At 45.0% G+C, this 20685-nt stretch overlaps 1 protein-coding gene across 2 annotated transcripts in view; it reads left to right on the top strand.

Annotated features, from left to right (window-relative positions):
• The window catches only part of LOC144501157 (integrin alpha-E-like), a 377113-nt gene that overhangs the window by 180368 nt on the left and 176060 nt on the right, over window positions 1-20685 (top strand). For both annotated transcript variants that reach the window (XM_078224555.1, XM_078224556.1), the window contains 2 exons: window positions 6776-6918; window positions 7084-7224. In XM_078224555.1, coding sequence (XP_078080681.1) covers window positions 6776-6918; window positions 7084-7224 — 284 coding nt within the window. The remainder of the gene's footprint in view (window positions 1-6775; window positions 6919-7083; window positions 7225-20685) is intronic.

Below are 20685 nucleotides of genomic sequence, written 5' to 3'. Positions count from 1 at the left end.
CGTTGGCTGAGTTGCAAGAGTAGGTACCGTGTACCTGGGAGATGGTGTTCTCACGTGAGATGATGGCATCCGTGTCGATGATCCGGCACGTCTTGCAGAGGTTGCTGTGACAGGGTTGTGTGGTGTCGTGGTCACTGTTCTCCTGAAGGCTGGGTAGTTGCTGCGGACAATGGTCTGTTTGAGGTTGTGTGGTTGTTTGAAGGCAAGAAGTGGGGGTGTGGGGTGGCCTTGGCGAGATGTTCGTCTTCATCAATGACATGTTGAAGGCTCCGGAGGAGATGCCGTAGCTTCTCCGCTCTGGGAAAGTACTGGACGACTTATATTTCTTCATTGATGAAGACGAACATCTCACCAAGGCGATCCCCACACCCCCACTTCTTGCCTTCAAACAACCGCACAACCTCAAACAGACCATTGTCCGCAGCAAACTACCCAGCCTTCAGGAGAACAGTGACCACGACACCACACAACCCTGCCACAGCAACCTCTGCAAGACGTGCCGGATCATCGACACAGATGCCATCATCTCACGTGAGAACACCATCCGCCAGGTACACGGTACATACTCTTGCAACTCGGCCAACGTTGTCTACCTGATACGCTGCAGGAAAGGATGTCCCGAGGCATGGTACATTGGGGAAACTATGCAGACGCTGCGACAACGGATGAATGAACACCGCTCGACAATCACTAGGCAAGACTGTTCTCTTCCTGTCGGGGAGCACTTCAGCGGTCACGGGCATTCGGCCTCTGATATTCGGGTAAGCGTTCTCCAAGGCAGCCTTCACGACACACGACAGCGCAGAGTCGCTGAGCAGTAACTGATAGCCAAGTTCCGCACACATGAGGACGGCCTCAACCGGGATATTGGGTTCATGTCACACTATTTGTAACCCCCACAGCTTGCCTGGACCTGCAGAGTTTCACTGGCTGTCTTGTTTGGAGACAATGCACATCTTTTTAGCCTGTCTTGATGCTCTCTCCACTCACGTTGTTTGTATCTTAAAGTCTTGATTAGCTGTAAGTATTCACATTCCAACCATTATTCATGTAAATTGAGTTTGTGTCTTTATATGCCCTGTTTGTGAACAGAATTCCCACTCACCTGAAGAAGGGGCTTGGTGCTCCGAAAGCTTGTGTGGCTTTTGCTACCAAATAAACCTGTTGGACTTTAACCTGGTGTTGTTAAACGTCTTACTGGGTTATAGAAGACAGAGAGTAGCGATCATAGATCATAGAAACCCTACAGTACAGAAAGAGGCCATTCGGCCCATCGAGTTTGCACCGACCACAATCCCACCCAGGCCCTACCCCCATATCCCTACATATTTACCCACTAATCCCTCTAACCTAGACATCCTAGGACACTAAGGGCAATTTTAGCATGGCCAATCAACCTAACCAGCACATCTTTGGACTGTGGGAGGAAACTGGAGCACCCGGAGAAAACCCACGCAGACACGAGGAGAATGTGCAAACTCCACACAGACAGTGAGCCAAGCCGGGAATCGAACCCAGGTCCCTGGAGCTGTGAAGCAGCAGTGCTAACCACTGTGCTACCGTGCCGCCCCCGATGGAAGGGTGTTTTTTCTGAATGGAGATCTGTAGTCAATGGTGTTCCGCAGGGATCAGTGCTGGGACCTCTGTTGTTTGTAGTATATATAAATGATCTGGAGGAAAATGTGGGTGGTCTGATTCATAAATTTGCGGATGACACGAAGATTGGTGGAGTTGCTGACAGTGCTGAGGATTGTCAAAGGATACAACAGGATATAGATAGATTGGAGACTTGGGCACTGAAATGTCAGATGGAGTTTAATCTGGACAAATGCGAGGTGAAGCATTTTGGAGCTTGAAATCTCGGTGCGAATTATATTGTAAATAGCAGAACCTTTGGGAATATCAACATACAGAGGATCTGGGCGTGCAGGTCCACAGTTCCCTAAAAGTGGCAATACAGGTGGTCAGGGTGATTAAGAAGGCATATGGCATGCTTGCCTTTATCAGCTGGGACTTTGAGTACAGGAGTTGGGAAATCATGTTGCAGCTAGAAAAAATCTTGGCTATGTCGCATTTGGAGTATTGCGTGCAGTTCTGGTCACCACACTAGCAGAAGGGCATGGAAGCTTTGGAGAGAGTGCAGAGAAGGTTCACCAGGATGTTGCCTCGTCTTGAGAGTGTTGGCTATGAGGAGAGGTTGAACAAACTAGGATTGTTTTCACTGGAAAGATGGAGGCTGAGGGGAGACCTGATAGAGGTCTACAACATTATGAGAGGCATAGACAGGGTGGATAGTCAGAGGCTGTTTCCCAGGGTGAAAGTGTCAATTATAAGGGAACACAGGTTCGAGGAGAGAAGGGGAAAGTTTAAGGGAGATGTGCAGGGGAAGTTTTTCACGCAGAGAGTGGTGGGTGCCTGGAACGCGCTGCCAGAGGAGGTGGTGGAAGCAGGCACATTAGCAACACTTAAAAGGCATCTGGATGAGTACATGAATAGGGAAGGAATAGAGGGATATGGACCGAGTAAGGGCAGAAACCAAAAGAAAAAATGCTGGAAAATTTGAGCAGGTCTGGCAGCACCTGTGAGGAGAGAAAAGAGCTGACGTTTTGAGTCCAGATGACCTTTTGTCAAAGCTAAAAGGCATAGAAAGTGGGAGATATTTATACTGCAGGGTGAGGGAATGAAAGATGAGTCATAGCCACAGAAACCAGAGGAAAAGTCTACTAATGGTTGTCGACAGAGAGAATAAAGGGTGTGAATGGCCAAATGGCAGAGAAGCCAAAATGAGAGGGTAAGATGTGACAGATGAAGATGTGGGGGGTTGGGGGGAGGGGGGGGGGCGGGGGGGTTGGGCTGGTGGGTGTGGAATGGATGGGGCAGAGATGAAATTTAGAAAAGGGGGAGAAAAGGAAAGGGAAGGGAGATAAAGTAGGGGGAAAGAGTGGGGGGGGGGGAATGAAGAAAGACAATAAAGAAATAAAAGGAAGAGTAAAAAATTAAATAAAAAAGAATGAAAACAAATGATTTATTATTGAGTGAGGGCAGAAGATTTTTTTTATAGTTTAGTTAAGGCGTCGTGATCGGCACGGGCTTGGGGGGGGGGCGAAGGGCCTGTTCTTGTGCTTTTTTTCCCTTTGTTCTTTGTTCTTAATATAAAATGGACAGTCGGAACTTCTTTAAATGTAAAAAGGAAGAGAAAGGCCACAGCATGTGGATTGCAGAATTTTAAGAAGGTAGCTCACCACCACCTTCTCAAAGGCAACTAGGGATGGGCAATAAATGCTGGACAGCATTTCCCATGAATGAATAAAAAAATCAGGTAACTATAGGCCAGTTAACTTAACATCTATCGTTTGGAAAATGTTTGAGTCCATTATAAAAGATATAATAGCAAAGCATTTAGAAATACATAATATAATTAAACTTCATGCATGGGAAATCTTGTCTGAAAGATTTATTACAATTCTTTGATGTGATAATGAGCAAGATAGATAAAGGGGAACCAGTAGATGTAATATACATGGATTTCCTAAAAACATTTGACAAGTACCATACAAAAGTCTACTTAATAACATAGAAACCATGGTGTTGGGGGTGGTATATTAACATGCATAGAGGACAGAGATTTGGAATAAGGGGCATTTCAGTCGGGCAACCTGTAGCTAACAGAGTGCCACAGGGATCAAAGCTGGGGCTACAAATTATTTACAATATATATCAATGACTTGGATGAGGGAAGTGAATGTACTATTGCCAAGTTTGTGAATGACACAAAAATAGGTCAAAAATGATGTCGGGGAGCCCACAGTAAGTGGTTGCTGTCGGCGACACCAGAAGATGCCACCGGAGGGAATGGGCAGAAAATCCCGCCCATCAAGTGAGTGAGCAAAAATTTGGCAAATGGAAGATAATGTAGGAAAATGAGAAGTTATGCCCTTTAATAGGAAGAATAAAGGAGCTGAATTTTATTTCAATGGAAAAATATTGCAGAAAGCTTCAGCACAGGAGGATTTGGGAGTCCTCATACATAAATCAGAGAAAACTGGCATCCAAGCTCAGCAGGTAATTGGGAAGACAAATGGAATGTTGGTCTTTATTTCAAAGGGAATGGAGTATAAAAATAGGGAAGACTTGCTAAAACTGTACAAGGCACTAGTTCGACCACATTTTGAATACTGTGAATGGTTTTGGTCTCCTTATCTAAGGAAAGAAGTACTGTCATTGGAGGCAGTCCAGAGAAGGTTCATGAGGTCAATCCTGGGTATGAAGGGACTTTCTTTTGAAAAATGATTGAGTAGATTTGTCCTATACTCATTGGAGTTTTGAAGAATGAGAGATGACTGTATTGGGACATATCGGATTCTCAGGGGTCTTGACAAGGTCAATGCTGAGAGGTTGTTTTCCCTTGTGGGGGTGTCTCGAACCAGAGAGCTTAATTTTAGAGTAAAGAGTTGCTCATTTAAGAGAGGGACAAGGAGGAATTTCTCCTCTCAGAAGGTGATGAATCTGTGGAATTCTTTACTGTAGTGGGCTCTAGTGGCTGGGTTGTTAAGTATGTTCAAGGCTAAAATCGAGAGATTTTTAACTGGTAAGGGAATCAAGGGCTATGCGGGTTAGGCGGGAAAGTGGATTTGAGGATTATCAGATCAGTCATAATCTCATTGAACGGTGGAGCGCACTCAATAGACTGAATGGCCTACGTCTGCTCTTATGTCTCATGGTTTTGTGAAACTACCAGCATTAAATTATGTTGGTCCAAATTATTGATAAAGAGTGGCGTGCCCAAGGTCACTCAGTTCACTAGAGAATTCAACATGACTGGAGAACAAAGCTTTGTGCCATTGTGCCATTCTGCTTCGGATGCGCTGTACACCACTGTACCGGCTGTTCCTGCCTCCATCTCCAAGCTGAGCTGGTTTTCATGGACAGCACCGTGCTGCTGGACCCATGGATGCTCCTGTATCGCTGAGTCAGATCAGTACTGCACCAGCTGTTGGGGAATACAAGGGTGTCCTACCCTTGGTGCCACGCATCAGTGTCTATATGTGATGCAGAACTCATGCAGATACTGCAACAAAGGTAATAGGTTCATCTAGGGATGGGTTGCGAGATGGTGCCGGGGGATGGGGTGGGATGGCAAAGATAAGGGGGCCAATGTGCAAAGGCTGGGAAGGGTGAGAGCTCATGATGGCAAGCAGAGGGGCAAAGAGGAGAATGATATGGATGAACAATGGAAGCCAGAGGGAATCTGGGCTCGAACAAGGCTGCATGAAGCACAGACAAACAAGGGGGTCTAAGGGATTGCACATGTAAGATCTCTGCCATGACCGCGATGCAGGCCCGACATCCGGAGCAAGGGTGTTGTAGCAGCCTGATGTTTGCTACACCCTGATGCCTGTGATGACCTTGGCAGATGTACTCAGGTGACCCGAGCCCTAGAGGGCCCCGGCCTCATAAGGGTCTCATGCTCAGGGGAAGCAGAGGCCTCAACGGCTTGCGGTGCTGGAGTTGGTGTGTGCCTAGGCATTGGGGACTTTGAGCAGCTGTACATGCTTGGAGTGTCCTGAGTGGAGGCTCCCAGTAGCTGATGTATATCCTCCCTGTGGGAGCCATGGGGGCCCCAGCCTGGTTCCTGAAGTTGTTGGGGTACTTGAGGGAATTCAAGCTGCCTCATTCCCATGTGGCCAACATTCTGATGGAGCCCACCAGAGTGTGTGTCAACGGAGTGCATGGCTGAATGCAAATCATGGCAGGACCTGTTGGACTGAGGTCTTCATGGTGGTTGCCAACCTTCCCATGGTGGCCTCGAGGCACTCACATGATGAAGCCTCAACATTAGACAGAATGTGGATGGCCTCCTCCATTGTGTGCTCTAGTCTACTGAGAGACTCTTAAAGTTCTGCCCGATGTTCTGCTGCCTCTCTCTGCACCTTCACCAATGAGCCTGTGCATCATTAATGAGCCCATCTGGCATGGTATCCCACCATTCTGGCCAATGGGAATGGCATCACTGGAGCCACCCGCCACTGCACTGCACTACAGTCTTGAAAATGACGAATTTCAACTTGTTGGAGCAGCACGCCTTCAAAACTGCACTGGGAGAGTCAGCCTAGATTATTGTGCTCAAGCCTCTGCTGAAGGACATTTACAACCTCAACCTTTTGGCCCAGAAATGTGAATGATATCCACTGAGCCATGACTGATATGCAACTTGAGTATCTATAAGTTGATTTAGATTGGCATTTATGTTAGATTGGCATTTATGTTAGATTGGCATTTAAAAATAATGAAGAAATTGTTAGCATATAAGATTTTCCTTCATAAAATATTCAGTAGACATTGGGCAACATCTTCTGGCTGTTCACGCTGCCAGAATCTTCTGGTCCCACTGTGGTGAACACCCACCGTGGGTTTCCCAGCAGCAGTGGGGGAGAGGGGGGGGATTCAATAGGAAATCCCATTGACAGTGGGATCCCGGGATCCCACCACCGACCAATGGTGGGCCACCTCCCACTGGCAAGAACCACACTATGGGAGGAGCCAGAAAACCCCGGCCATTGGAAATTAAAACATGTGGATCCAAACTTGCTTTTCAAATGACATTGAAAACTCTTATGTTAGGTTTCTTCTCGAAATAATAAATGTGTCAGAGTATATCTGCAGTTTTGGAAGTATTTTTGTCTTTCTAAATTCCAATTAGAGTTTAAATGTTTTTTATCTTTTTCCTGTGATCCAGTATTTATGCAGTTCTGTGATGTCTGTTTTTACACTGCAGGATACAGTGTAGCTACAGTAAAGGGAATGAGTGGGCAACACCTATTCATTTCTGGAGCCCCTCGGCATAGCCAGACTGGACGTGTACTGATATTTCAAGGAGGAAGTCCTATCAAAATAAAGCAACATCTTGCAGGGAAACAGGTTAGTTCATCATTGGAACTAAAGTTTAAACATTGACAAAATATTGTTTGGTACAAAATTAAAGGTTAGTTTCATGATTAAAATTTCCAAACCAATTACTTAATACATTGTCGGATAAAATAGTAAAAAGATGATAAAATTCATAATAAGGTTTATCTGTTTCAGCTGGGATCATACTTTGGCTCGGAGCTGTGCTCTATGGACATAAATAATGACAATGTAACAGATTATCTTCTTGTCGGTGCTCCATTCTTTCATGTGCAAGGAGAGGAGGGTGTGGTTTATGTCTACTATCTCAATGAGAAGGTAGGAAATGGGGGCTGATCCTCCTTAGCATGCATGTTCAGACCAGAAGCAGCCAAAATGCTGCCTCTAGTAGATTTTGTCATGTCTTGATTGATGCTTTTTGGAAGATAGGCTGTATTCCTCAGTGAGATAGAACATAGAACATAGAAAGCCACAGCACAAACAGGCCCTTCGGCCCACAAGTTGCGCCGATCACATCCCCACCTCTAGGCCTATCTATAGCCCTCAATCCCATTAAATCCCATGTACTCATCCAGAAGTCTCTTAAAAGACCCCAACGAGTTTGCCTCCACCACCACCGACGTCAGCCGATTCCACTCACCCACCACCCTCTGAGTGAAAAACTTACCCCTGACATCTCCTCTGTACCTACCCCCCAGCACCTTAAACCTGTGTCCTCTCGTAGCAACCATTTCAGCCCTTGGAAATAGCCTCTGAGAGTCTACCCTATCCAGACCTCTCAACATCTTGTAAACCTCTATCAGGTCACCTCTCATCCTTCGTCTCTCCAGGGAGAAGAGACCAAGCTCCCTCAACCTATCCTCATAAGGCATGCCCCCCAATCCAGGCAACATCCTTGTAAATCTCCTCTGCACCCTTTCAATGGCTTCAACATCTTTCCTGTAATGAGGTGACCAGAACTGCGCGCAGTACTCCAAGTGGGGTCTAACCAGGGTCCTATAAAGCTGCAGCATTATCTCACGACTCCTAAACTCAATCCCTCGATTAATGAAGGCCAGTACGCCGTACGCCTTCTTGACCGCATCCTCCACCTGCGAGGCCGATTTAAGAGTCCTATGGACCCGGACCCCAAGGTCCTTCTGATCCTCTACACTGCTAAGAATGGTACCCTTCATATTATACTGCTGCTTCATCCCATTGGATCTGCCAAAATGGATCACCACACACTTATCCGGGTTGAAGTCCATCTGCCACTTCTCCGCCCAGTCTTGCATTCTATCTATGTCTCGCTGCAACTTCTGACATCCCTCCAAACTATCCACAACACCACCTACCTTGGTGTCGTCAGCAAACTTACCAACCCATCCCTCCACTTCCTCATCCAGGTCATTTATGAAAATGACAAACAGCAAGGGTCCCAGAACAGATCCTTGCAGATGATACAGCAAAAATGTAATTCCTACATTGCACTCCGAATAAAAAGGAAAATTAAAGTTAAGTGCAAAAAAATAATTGAATGCATTTCTGCTAAGAGGAAATATTGAGGAATATGGAGAGATAGCAGGTGGGGAGATTGCTGGAATTGTTTGGGTACAGTAATCTTTCCCTTTTCCTAACATTCTTATGTTCTAAGAGTAGCACAACACAACCAAGCAACCATTCTCAATTCAATATCTTCCTCATTTATAACAAGCATTTCACTTATATGAAGGAGAAATTATGCCTTACAAATTTACTAGAGTTCTTTGAGGAGATATCAGCCAGAATAAATAGAGGAGAACCAGTCAATGTTGTATATTTGGATTTTCAAAAGGCATTTGATAAGGTACCACATAATAGGCTGCTACACAAGATAGGAGCTCACTGTGTTGGAGGTAATATTCTGGCATGGATAGAGGATTAGCTAACTAATGGGAGGCAACGAGAAGCGACAAGGGGACTCTCTCAGGCTGGAGTAGAGTGCCACAGGGATCAGTGCTGAGCTCTATGGGCACCATTGAGCACCCTGATCTCCCAGTGTACTGGAAGATCTCCAGAAAACTCCACCCCACACCTCCCCCGCCATGGACATTGGGACCCCCTATTTCCACAGACATCGGGAACCTCCTCCATGAACATCACCCCTCCCCCCCCAAACAGAGTTTCCTCCCTTTTTCCCCGATCAGGGATTGCCCCCTCCACATAGAGTTCCCTCCCTCCCTCCCTTCCGACCGCAGATTGCACCCTGCCCTGATTTTTCGTCTCCTGCCCGATTTTACCACCTTGTCTCACCAAGAGTCGGGTTGGATGAGGTTGTAAGATCGCAGCCTTAGTCGTTTTTTGGGGAAATTCCTGTCAATATATTCTTAATTTAGAGAAATTAGAGAATTTAGAGAGAGATGTACTGTGGTTAAATTTACAGAGGGAAGGCAGGTTGTAAGGAGGATATACATAGTTTACAGACTGATATTTGTACAAGACATTGGTAAGGCCGCACTTGGAATACTGTGCACAGTTCTGGTCACCCTATTATAGAAAGGATATTATTAATCTAGAAAAAGCGCAGAAAAGATTTACTAGGATGCTACCGGGACTTGATGGTTTGAGTTATAAGGAGAGGCTGGATAGACCGGGACTTTTTTCTCTTGAGTGGAGGAGGCTTAGGGGTGGTTTTATAGAGGTCTATAAAATAATGAGGGGCACAGATCAGCTAGATAGTCAATATCTTTTCCCAAAGGTAGGGGATTCTAAAACATATGTTTAAGGTGAGAGGGGAGAGATACAAAAGGGTCCAGAGGGGCAATTTTTTCACACAGAGGGTGGTGAGTGTCTTGAACAAGCTGCCAGAGGTAGTAGTAGAGACGGGTACAATTTTGTCTTTTAAAAAGCATTTAGACAGTTACATGGGTATGATGGGTATAGAGGGATATGGGCCAAACACGGGCAATTGGTACTAGACTATTGGTTAAATAAAAGGGCGCCATGGACAAGTTGGGCCAAAAGGGCCTGTTTCCATGCTGTAAATCTCTATGACTCTATATTGACAGTTTAAGTGAGTAGGCAATAAATTGACAAATGGAATTCAGAAATCATAGAAATCATAGAAACCCTACAGTACAGAAAGAGGCCATTCGGCCCATCGAGTCTGCACCAACCACAATCCCACCCAGGCCCTACCCCCATATCCCTACATATTTTACCCACTAATCCCTCTAATCTATGCATCCCAGGACACTAAGGGGTAATTTTATCATGGCCAATCAACCTAACCCGCACATCGTTGGACTGTGGGAGGAAACCGGAGCACCCGGAGGAAACCCACGCAGACACGGGGAGAATGCGCAAACTCCACACAGACAGTGACCCAAGCTGGGAATCAAACCCAGGTCCCTGGGGCTGTGAAGCAGCAGTGCTAACCACTGTGCTACCGTGCCGAACAAAGAACAAGGAACACAGCACAGGAACAGGTCTTTCGGTCTTCCAAGTCTGCGCCGTTCATGATGCCTGCCTAACCTAAAACCATATGCACTTTTGGAGTCCATATCCTTCCAATCCCATCTTATTCATGTATTTATCTCGATGCCCCTTAAATGCCGCTATCATACCTGCTCCCACCATCTCCCTGGCAGCGAGTTCCAGACATTCGCCACCTTCTGTGTAAAAAACTTGCTTTGCACATCTCCTCTACACTTTTCCCCACGTACCTTAAACCTATGTCCCCTAGTACTTGACTTTTCTATCCTAGGAAAGAGCATCTGACTATCCACTCTGTCCATGCCACTCATAATCTTGTGAACCTCTATCAGGCCACCTCTCAACCTCTGTCGTTCTAGTGAGAACAAACTGAGTTCATCCAACCTCTCCTCATAGCTCATACCCTCCAGACCAGGCAACATTCTGGTAAACTTCTTTTGAACCCTCTCCAAAGCATACACATCCTTCTGGTAGTGTGGCGACCAGAATTGCACACAATATTCCAAATGAGGCCTAACTAATTCAATGTGGGAAATGTAAGATTGTTCATTTTGGAAGAAAGAATGAGAAGGTGGATTATTATTTAAATGGAGAGAGACTGCAGAAAGCTGGAGCACAAAGGGACTTGGGGGTTCTTGTTCATGAAACTCCAAAAACTATCATACAGGTGCAGTAGGTAATAGGGAAGGCAAATGGAATGCTGGCTTTTAGTTCAAGGGGCTGGAGTGTAAAATAGATGTTGCTGCATCTGTACAAGGTACTAGTGAGGCCACAGTTAGAATACTGTGTACAGTTTTGTCCCCTTATTTATGGAAAGATATATTGTCATTAGAGACAGTACAGAGGACGTTTACTAGGATGTTCCTGGGTATGGAAGGACTGTAAGAAGCCTCACAACACCAGGTTAAAGTCCAACAGGTTTATTTGGTAGCACAAGCTTTTGGAGTATCGCTCACCTGAAGAAGGAGCGATACTCCGAAAGCTTGTGCCACCAAATAAACCTGTTGGACTTTAACCTGGTGTTGTGAGACTTCTTACTGTGTTTACCTCAGTCCAATGCCGGCATCTCCACATTGTGGAAGGACTGCCATATGAGGAAAGATTGGACAGGTTGGGTCTGTACTCTTTGGAGTTCAGATGAATGAGAGGTGAAATGATTGAAACATATCAATTCTGATGGGGTTATACAGGGTAAATGTTGGGAGGATGTTTCCACTCATGGGAGAGTGTAGGACCAAAGGGCAGAGTCAAAGAATAAGGGGCTGCTGATGGATTTGAGGAAGAATTTCTTCTCCCAAAGAATGAATTTTTGGAATTCTTTACCCCAGGATGCTGTGGAGACTGATTCTTTGAACATCTTCAAGGCTGAGATTGATAGGTTTTTAATCAGTAGGGGAATTAAAGGTTACTGAGAGAAGGCAGGAAAGTGCATTTGGTGAGTATTAGATCTTATTAAATGGCAGAGCAGATTCAGAGGGCTGAATGGCTTACTCCTGTTTCTATTTCTTATGGTCTTATGTTTTTATCTCAGAGACAGGAACGTAATTATGGTATTTTCAAACTTCTCCCTGCTCCAGTCACATGCAAGAATAGTGTAAGTGTATAGTTGTTTGGTAGTACAGCATTGGAGAATCGCTGAAAAAAAAGACACGTGGTCAAAGTTTTTCATCTTGCACCCAAGATGAACCAACAGTGAAGGGAACAACAATATATATTCATGAAAAGAGAGTGCTGATTAATTGGCAAGTAGACTCTTATTGGTCGTGGCATTTCCATGGGAAATGAACTAGGGAATGGTGATCCCCAAAGCTTTTGTTTAATTGGAAAAGACATAATGAATGGACATCCTCCTTCCATCTGCAAACAACAGGGCGTGCATGTGAATGTATGTGGCTTCTAGCATGCATAAGTGAGCCACACTGTGAACCCGACTGATAATCTTAAATGAGTTTTCAGTGTAATTCTGAGCACGATCCGAATTGTTTAGCAAGTGTTGTCCAATCGCAGAATCTCATCAAATATTGGACATTGTTATAATTTTTGTAACCTCGTGCTGGTTGGCTATGATTAGTACTTTGCATGTTGAAAATCAGCCAAAGAGATGAGTTGTTTGATACAATCCGCCAGTCGTTGGGTCTTGCGGCCTACATATTTCGCATCACACTGGCCCTGAAATGCATATACCACATTACTCATTTGTGTGATAGGCAGAATGTCTTTTTGGCTTGATGGCAGTATCCTGTTAGTGGAGATTATTACTTCTGTTGTCACTGAATAGTTATGGCATGCAATGGCTTCATCTATTCTTCAAACGTTTGAGACATCTTACTCTTCCAGGGTAACTGAAGTAGACTGGACACTTCTTAGGTCTGAAGATGGCGGGTGGCAATAGGTCCATTCATGAGTTTGAGTGATATAAAGCAAGCAATGATCTGATCAGGGAGGCCATTATCCTGCAGGATGGCTTTGATGCACCCCATTTCAGCATCACGTTTTCATAGTGAGCAAATGGCTAGGGCCCTTATTATGTGGTTGCCAATAAGTCCAATCTTATAGCATGTGGGACTATAGGAATGCCTGCCCTTATATTGGCTACTAAAGGTAGGCCAGCAGTAGATACTAATAGAGAACCCATTACATATTTCTCAAATAGCACATCAAGGAAAGGGAGCTGATTTCACCATTTCATTTCATAGGTGAATTAGATCTCTGGATGGAGCCCATCAAGATGTGTAAGGGAGATCTTACATGCGGCTGCGCTTTCACATATTGCAAATGTATCATTAACATAGGGAAAATATGCAAGGAGTAGGAGGTTAGGTGTTATTCCATTGAAGATATGTTTCTCATGGAAACCAAGATGTTTGTGAGAGCTGGGCCTAGAAAGGATCCCATGGCAACATCATCTATTTGAACAAACATGGTGTCATTGAAACTGAACTCAACTGCATGAGTTGCTGAGTTTGTAAGTTCAATGAATTAAGATTCAGAAAATGGCGGTGCATTTAGATCACCATGATGCAGTGATGGAATGCAAATATTTATTACTTCCTTGAGTGGTGCATTGGTGAATAGGAAAGCAGTATCGGACAGGCACATGGACATGGCATTGCTATTAAAATGCAAGTCTTGTATGGTCATTGCAAAGGTGGATGAATCCAGAGATGATTCATTTTGTCAGGCAGAACGTGGAAACACAGTATATAATCAAGGGAGAAACTCTATAGGAGGTGGAGAAACAAAGGGATCTCTGTGTAAATGTATAGAAATCATTGAAGGTGGAGGACATGTTGAGAGCTGAATTAAGAAAGCATACGGTAACCTAGATTTTATTAATAGAGGCATTTAGTACAGGAGTTAGGATGTCATATTGAATTTGTACAAAACACTAGTTAGGCCTCACCTGTGGTACCAGTTCAGGGCACAATACTTGAGGAAGAATGTCAAAGCATTGGAGAGAATACAGAGGAGATTCATAAGAATGATTCCAGGGATAAACAATTATAGCTATTAGGGTAGACTGGAGAGTTGTGTCCGTTTTATTTGGAGTAGACTTGATAGAGGTATGAAAGATCCTGGGGGATATGGATAGGGTAAATAGTGAGAAACTGTTCCTTCTCAGGAGTATATCACCAACTAGAGGGCGCAGAATCAAAATAATGGGAAAAAGGAGCAGAAGTGATGTGGGGAAAGACTTTGTCACCCAGAAGGTGTTTGGAGTCTGGAACGAACTTCCTGAGAGGTTGACGGAGGCAGGTTCGATTGAGGTATTCAAAAGGCAATTGGATTGCTATCTGAAAATAAATAGTGTGCAAAGTTACAGGGATAAGGCAAGGGAGTGGGATTACACAGAATGCTCTTGCAGCAAACCAGTGCAGATTTGATGGGCTGACTGGCCTCCTTCTCCACTGTAAAGATTCTGTGATTCTGTGTATGTGGAAAACTTGGCCAGAATTGGTTGTAACAAATTCTCTAACCATTTAGTCAATTCATATGGTGTAGAACCACACAAGTCAAACATTTCAACAACAGCTGTGGCTAGTTGTTGCCTGATGTTACCTTGTAGTAGCAACACGACTGATATTCTCCACTATTAGAATGATGCTGTGAAGCCTAAAATACTTACTTTAACTTCGATCATGGGATGTGGGTGTCGCTGGCTGGACCAGCATGTATTGCCTATCCCAACTGCCCTTGAACTGAATGACTTGTGAGGTCATTTCAGAGGGCATTTAAGAGTGATTGGCCGAACTAGTGTTTTGTACAAGTTCAATATGACATCCTAACTCCTGTACTCAATGCCTCTATTAATAAAACCTAGGATATTGTATGCTTTCTTAATTCAGCTCTCAACATGTCCTACACCTTCAAAGACTTATATACATATACACAGAGATCCCTTTGTTCTTACACCTCCTTTAGAGTTTCTCACATTGCTGTGAGTCTGGAATCACTTGTAGGCCAGATCAAGTAAGGATGGCAGATTCCTTCCCTAAAGGACATTTGTGAACCAGATGGGTTTTTAGAACAATCAACAATGGTCATCATTAGACTTTTAATTCCAGACTTTTTTGTATTGTATTCAACTTTCACCATCTGCTATGGTGGAATTCGAACCCAGGTCCCCGGAGCTTTACCTGGGTCCTCTCAATTACTCGTGACAATCTCACAATGCCACCACTTCCCGTTAAATGCGTAATGTGGTATATGAATTTAAGTGCCTGTGTGATGCAAAGTACATAGAACATAGAACAGTACAGCACAGAACAGGCCCTTCAGCCCACGATGTTGTGCCGAGCTTTATCTGAAACCAAGATCAAGCTATCCCACTCCCTACCATCCTGGTGTGCTCCATGTGCCTATCCAATAACCGCTTAAATGTTCCTAAAGTGTCTGACTCCACTATCACTGCAGGCACTCCATTCCACACCCCAACCACTCTCTGCGTAAAGAACCTACCTCTGATATCCTTCCTATATCTCCCACCACGGACCCTATAGTTATGCCCCCTTGTAATAGCTCCATCCACCCGAGGAAATAGTCTTTGAACGTTCACTCTATCTATCCCCTTCATCATTTTATAAACCTCTATTAAGTCTCCCCTCAGCCTCCTCCGCTCCAGAGACAACAGCCCTAGCTCCCTCAACCTTTCCTCATAAGACCTACCCTCCAAACCAGGCAGCAGCCTGGTAAATCTCCTCTGCACTCTTTCCAGCGCTTCCACATCCTTCTTATAGTGAGGTGACCAGAACTGCACACAATATTCCAAATGTGGTCTCACCAAGGTCCTGTACAGTTGCAGCATAACCCCACGGCTCTTAAACTCCAACCCCCTGTTAATAAAAGCTAACATACTATAGGCCTTCTTCACAGCTCTATCCACTTGAGTGGCAACCTTCAGAGATCTGTGGACATGGACCCCAAGATCTCTCTGTTCCTCCACTGTCTTCAGAACCCTACCTTTGACCCTGTAATCCACGTTTAAATTAGTCCTACCAAAATGAATCACCTCACATTTATCAGGGTTAAATTCCATTTGCCATTTTTCAGCCCAGCTTTGCATCCTATCTATGTCTCTTTGCAGCCTACAACAGCCCTCCACCTCATCCACTACTCCACCAATCTTGGTGTCATCAGCAAATTTACTGATCCACCCTTCAGCCCCCTCCTCTAAGTCATTAATAAAAATCACAAAGAGCAGAGGACCAAGCACTGATCCCTGTGGCACTCCGCTAGCAACCTGCCTCCAATCCGAATATTTTCCATCCACCACCACCCTCTGTCTTCGATCAGACAGCCAGTTACCTATCCAATCGGCCAACTTTCCCTCTATCCCACGCCTCCTCACTTTCATCATAAGCCGACCATGGGGGACCTTATCAAACGCCTTACTAAAATCCATGTATATGACATCAACTGCCCTACCTTCATCAACACACTTAGTTACCTCCTCAAAAAATTCAATCTAATTTGTGAGGCACGACTTGCCCTTCACGAATCCGTGCTGACTATCCCAGATTAATCCGCATCTTTCTAAATGGACGTAAATCCCATCCCTAAGGACCTTTTCCATCAATTTACCAACTACCGAAGTAAGACTAACCAGTCTATAATTACCAGGGTCATTTCTATTCCCTTTCTTAAACAGAGGAACAACATTCGCCATTCTCCAGTCCTCTGGCACTATCCCGTGCTTACCCTAGTCCAACGCCGGCATCTCCACATCATGACTATCCCCGTGGACAGCGAGGACCCAAAGATCAAAGCCAAAGGCTCTGCAATCTCATCCCTTGCCTCCCAAAGAATCCTAGGATACATTTCATCAGGCCCAGGGGACTTATTGACCTTCAGTTTATTCAAAACTGCCAGGACACCCTCCCTCCGAACATCTATTTCCTCCAGCCTATTAGCCTGTAACACCTTCTCTACGCAGACCATTTTTCCCAAAGACTGGTGGAAAATATCAAACTGCACATCCCTTTCAGCTGTTTGCAACAGGCAAAGTACTTACCGTATACTGAAAGCCAATTTAAGATTGTCGAGGCCACATATATTCACACACAAGGCCCTGTCCTTTCCAGACAAAAGGAAAACAGCTGGTCATTATGCCTGTTGAAAGTAAGCAAAAGCTTGGAAGACCGTCATTCCCTGGTTCATTCCTCATGGCAATGCCTTGCCAATAAGAACCCATTTGCCAACCAACCAGCACTTTTCTCTCATGTATAAATTGTTGTTCCCTTTACGATTGGTTTATCTTCCTTAATGTTATTGATCAGTGCGAGATGAAAAGCTCTGACAGAATGGGCGGGATTTTACAGCCTCCCTCGAGCGAGAACAGAAATTCCCGCTTGAGGCCAATGCGGATTTCTGTTGTCAGATCCTCACCTGCTCTGATCCTGTCATGGTCAAGCTGATAGAGTTCCGGCACGTGCCTCTCTTTTCAGCAATAATCAGAGTATAAGTTCTTATTCTTAGCATTTATAGAGTTCGTGGTCCACCCCCAGCACAAACCTTCCATCTGGGCTTAGAGCTAGCGAAAAGGATAGGAAAGTATGGAAAGGATAGGAATCTGTGGAATTCATTGCCACAGAAGGCTCCACAGGCCAAGACATTGAGTGTATTTAAGACAGTGATAGATAGGTTCTTGATTAGTAAAGGGATTGAAAGCTACTGGGAAAAGGTAGGGAGAATGGGGTGTAGAATCATAGAGGTTTAGAGCATAGAATCAGGCCCTTCGGCTCAACTTGTCCATGCTGCCCTTTTTTTTTTACCACTGAGCTGGTCCCAATTGCCCACATTTGGCCCATATCCCTCTATACCCATCTTACCAATGTAACTGTCTAAATGCTTTCTGAAAGACAAAATTGTACCTGTCTCTACTACTACCTCTGGCAGCTTGTTCCAGACACTTACCACCCTCTATGTGAAAAAATTGCCCCTCTGGACCCTTTTCTATCTCTCCCCTCTCACCTTAAACCTATGCCCTCCAATTTTAGATTCCCTTACCTTTGGGGAAAGATGTTGACTATCTAGCTGATCTATGCTCCTCATTATTTTATAGACCGCTATAAGATCATCCCTAAGTCTCCTACGCTCCAGGGAAAATGTCCCAGTCTATCCAGCCTCTCCTTATAAATCAAACCATCAAGTCCCAGTAGCACCCTAATAAATCTTTTCTGCACTCTTTCTAGTTTAATAATATCCTTTCTAAAATAGGGTGACCAGAACAGTACACAGTAGTCCAAGTGTGGCCTTACCAATGTCTTGGACAACTTCAACAAGGCGTCCCAATTTCTGTCTTCAATGATCTGACCAATGAAACCAAGCATGCCGAATGCCTTCTTTACCACCCTGTCCATCTGTGACTCCACTTTCAAGGAGCTATGAACCTGTACCCCCAGATTTCTATGTTCTTTAACTCTCCCCAATGCCCTATCATTAACTGAGTAAGTCCTACTCTCAAATTCCATCTGCCATTCTTCAGCCCAGTGGCCCAATTGATCAAGATCCCGTTGCAATCCTAGATAACCTTCTCCACTGTCCACGATGCCACCAATCTTGATAAGTAGTCTCACAACACCTGGTTAAAGTCCAACAGATCTATTTGGTAGCACAAGCTTTCGGAGCGTTGCCGCTTCACCAGGTGAGTCCTGGGGCAATGATCCGAAAGCTCATGCTACCAAATAAACCTGTTGGACTTTAACCTGGTGTTGTGAGACTATTTACTGTGCCTACCCCAGTCCAACGCCGGCAACTCCACATCATACCAATCTTGGCGTCATTTGCAAACTTACTAACCATGCCTCCAAAATTCTCATCCAACTCACTAATATAAATGACAAGCAACAGTGGATCCAGCACTGACCTCTGAGGCACACCATTGGTCACAGGCCTCCAGTTTGAAAAACAACCCTCTACAACCACCCTCTGTCTTCTGTCATCAGGCCAATTTTGTATCCATTTGGCTACCTCACCCTGAATCCCGTGAGATTTAACCTTATGCAACCATACAGTATCTTGTCAAAGGCCTTGCTAAAGTCCATGTAGACAACATCAACTGCATTGTCCTCATCTACCTTCCTGGTTAGCCCTTCAAAAACTCAATCAAATTCGTGAGACATAATTTTCCACTCACAAAGCCGTGCTGACTGTCTCTAATCTGTCCATGCCTCTTTAAATGCCTGTAGATCCTGTCTCTCCGAATACCTTCTAACAACTTACGCACTACAGATGTTAGGCTCACCGGCCTGTAGTTCCCAGGCTTTTCCCTGAATCATAGAATCCTACAGTGCAGAAAGAGGCCATTCGGCCCATCGAATCTGCACCAACCACAATCCCACCCAGGCCCTATCCACATATCCCTACATATTTACCCACTAACCCCACTAACGTATGCATCCAGGGACACGAAGGGGCAATTTAGAATGACCAATCAACCTAGCCCGCACATCGTTGGACTGTGGGAGGAAACCCACGCAGACACAGGGAGAATGTGCAAACTCCACACAGACAGCGACCCGAGCCGGGATTCGAACCCAGGTCCCTGGAGCTGTGAAGCAGCAGTGCTAACCACTGTGCTACCGTGCAGCCCTTCTTAAACAAAGGCACAACATTTGCCACCCTCCAATCTTCAGGCACCTCATCTGTGGCTGTCGATGATTCAAATATCTCTGCTAGGGTACCTGCAATTTCCTCCCTAGCCTCCCACAATGTCTTGGGATACACTTCATCAGGTCCTGGGGATTTATCTACCTTGATGCGCTTTAAGACTTCCAGCAGCTCCTTCTCTGTAATGTGTACACTCCTCAAGACATCACTAAATATTTCCCCAAGTTCCCTAACATCCATGCCTTTCTCAACAGTAAATATCAATGAGAAATATTTATTTCGGATCTCACCCATCTCTTGTGGATCTACATATAGATCTCCTTGTTGATCCTTTTTAGGTCCTCCTCTCTCCCGAGTTACTCCTTCGCCCTTTATGTATTTGTTGAAGCTCTTTGGATTCTCCTTTGCCTTATCCGCCAAAGCAGTCTCATGTCGACTTTTTGTCCTCCTGATTTCTCTGTTAACTCCACTCCTACACCCTCTATACTCTTCAAGGGATCCACTTGATCTCAGCTGCCTATGCGTGTCATGTGCCTCCTTCTTAGAACGTAGAACATAGAAAAACTACAGCACAAACCGGCCCTTCGGCCCACAAGTTGCACCGGTCATGTCCCTACCTACCTAGGCCTATATATAGGCTTACCTATAAACCTCAATCCTATTAAATCCCATGTACTCATCCAGAAGTCTCTTAAAAGACCCTATCAAGCTTGCCTCCACCACCACTGACGGCAGCCGATTCCACTCACCCACCACCCTCTGAGTGAAAAACTTACCCCTGACATCTCCTCTGTACCTACTCCCAAGCATCTTAAACCTGTGTCCTCTCAAAGCAGCCATTTCAGCCCTGGGAAAAAGCCTCTGAGAATCCACCCGATCTATACCTCTCAACATCTTGTACACCTCTATCAGGTCACCTCTCATCCTTCGTCTCTCCAAGGGGAAAAGACCGAGCTCCCTCAACCTATCCTCATAAGGCATGCCACCCAATCCAGGTAACATCCTTGTAAATCTTCTCTGCACCTTTTCAATAATTTCTACATCCTTCCTGTAATGAGGCGACCAGAACTGAGCACAGTACACTAAGTGGGGTCTGACGAGGGTCTTATAAAGCTGCATCATTATCTCCCGACTCCTAAACTCAATCCCTTGATTGATGAAGGCCAGCACACCATACGCCTTCTTAACCATCTCCTCTACCTGCAAGGCCGATTTAAG

The sequence above is a fragment of the Mustelus asterias genome, chromosome 12, assembly GCF_964213995.1.
Source record: "Mustelus asterias chromosome 12, sMusAst1.hap1.1, whole genome shotgun sequence".
Lineage (NCBI taxonomy): Eukaryota > Metazoa > Chordata > Chondrichthyes > Carcharhiniformes > Triakidae > Mustelus > Mustelus asterias.
The sequence above is the reverse complement of the archived record's forward strand: the minus strand, read 5'-3'. Positions and strand labels throughout refer to the sequence as shown.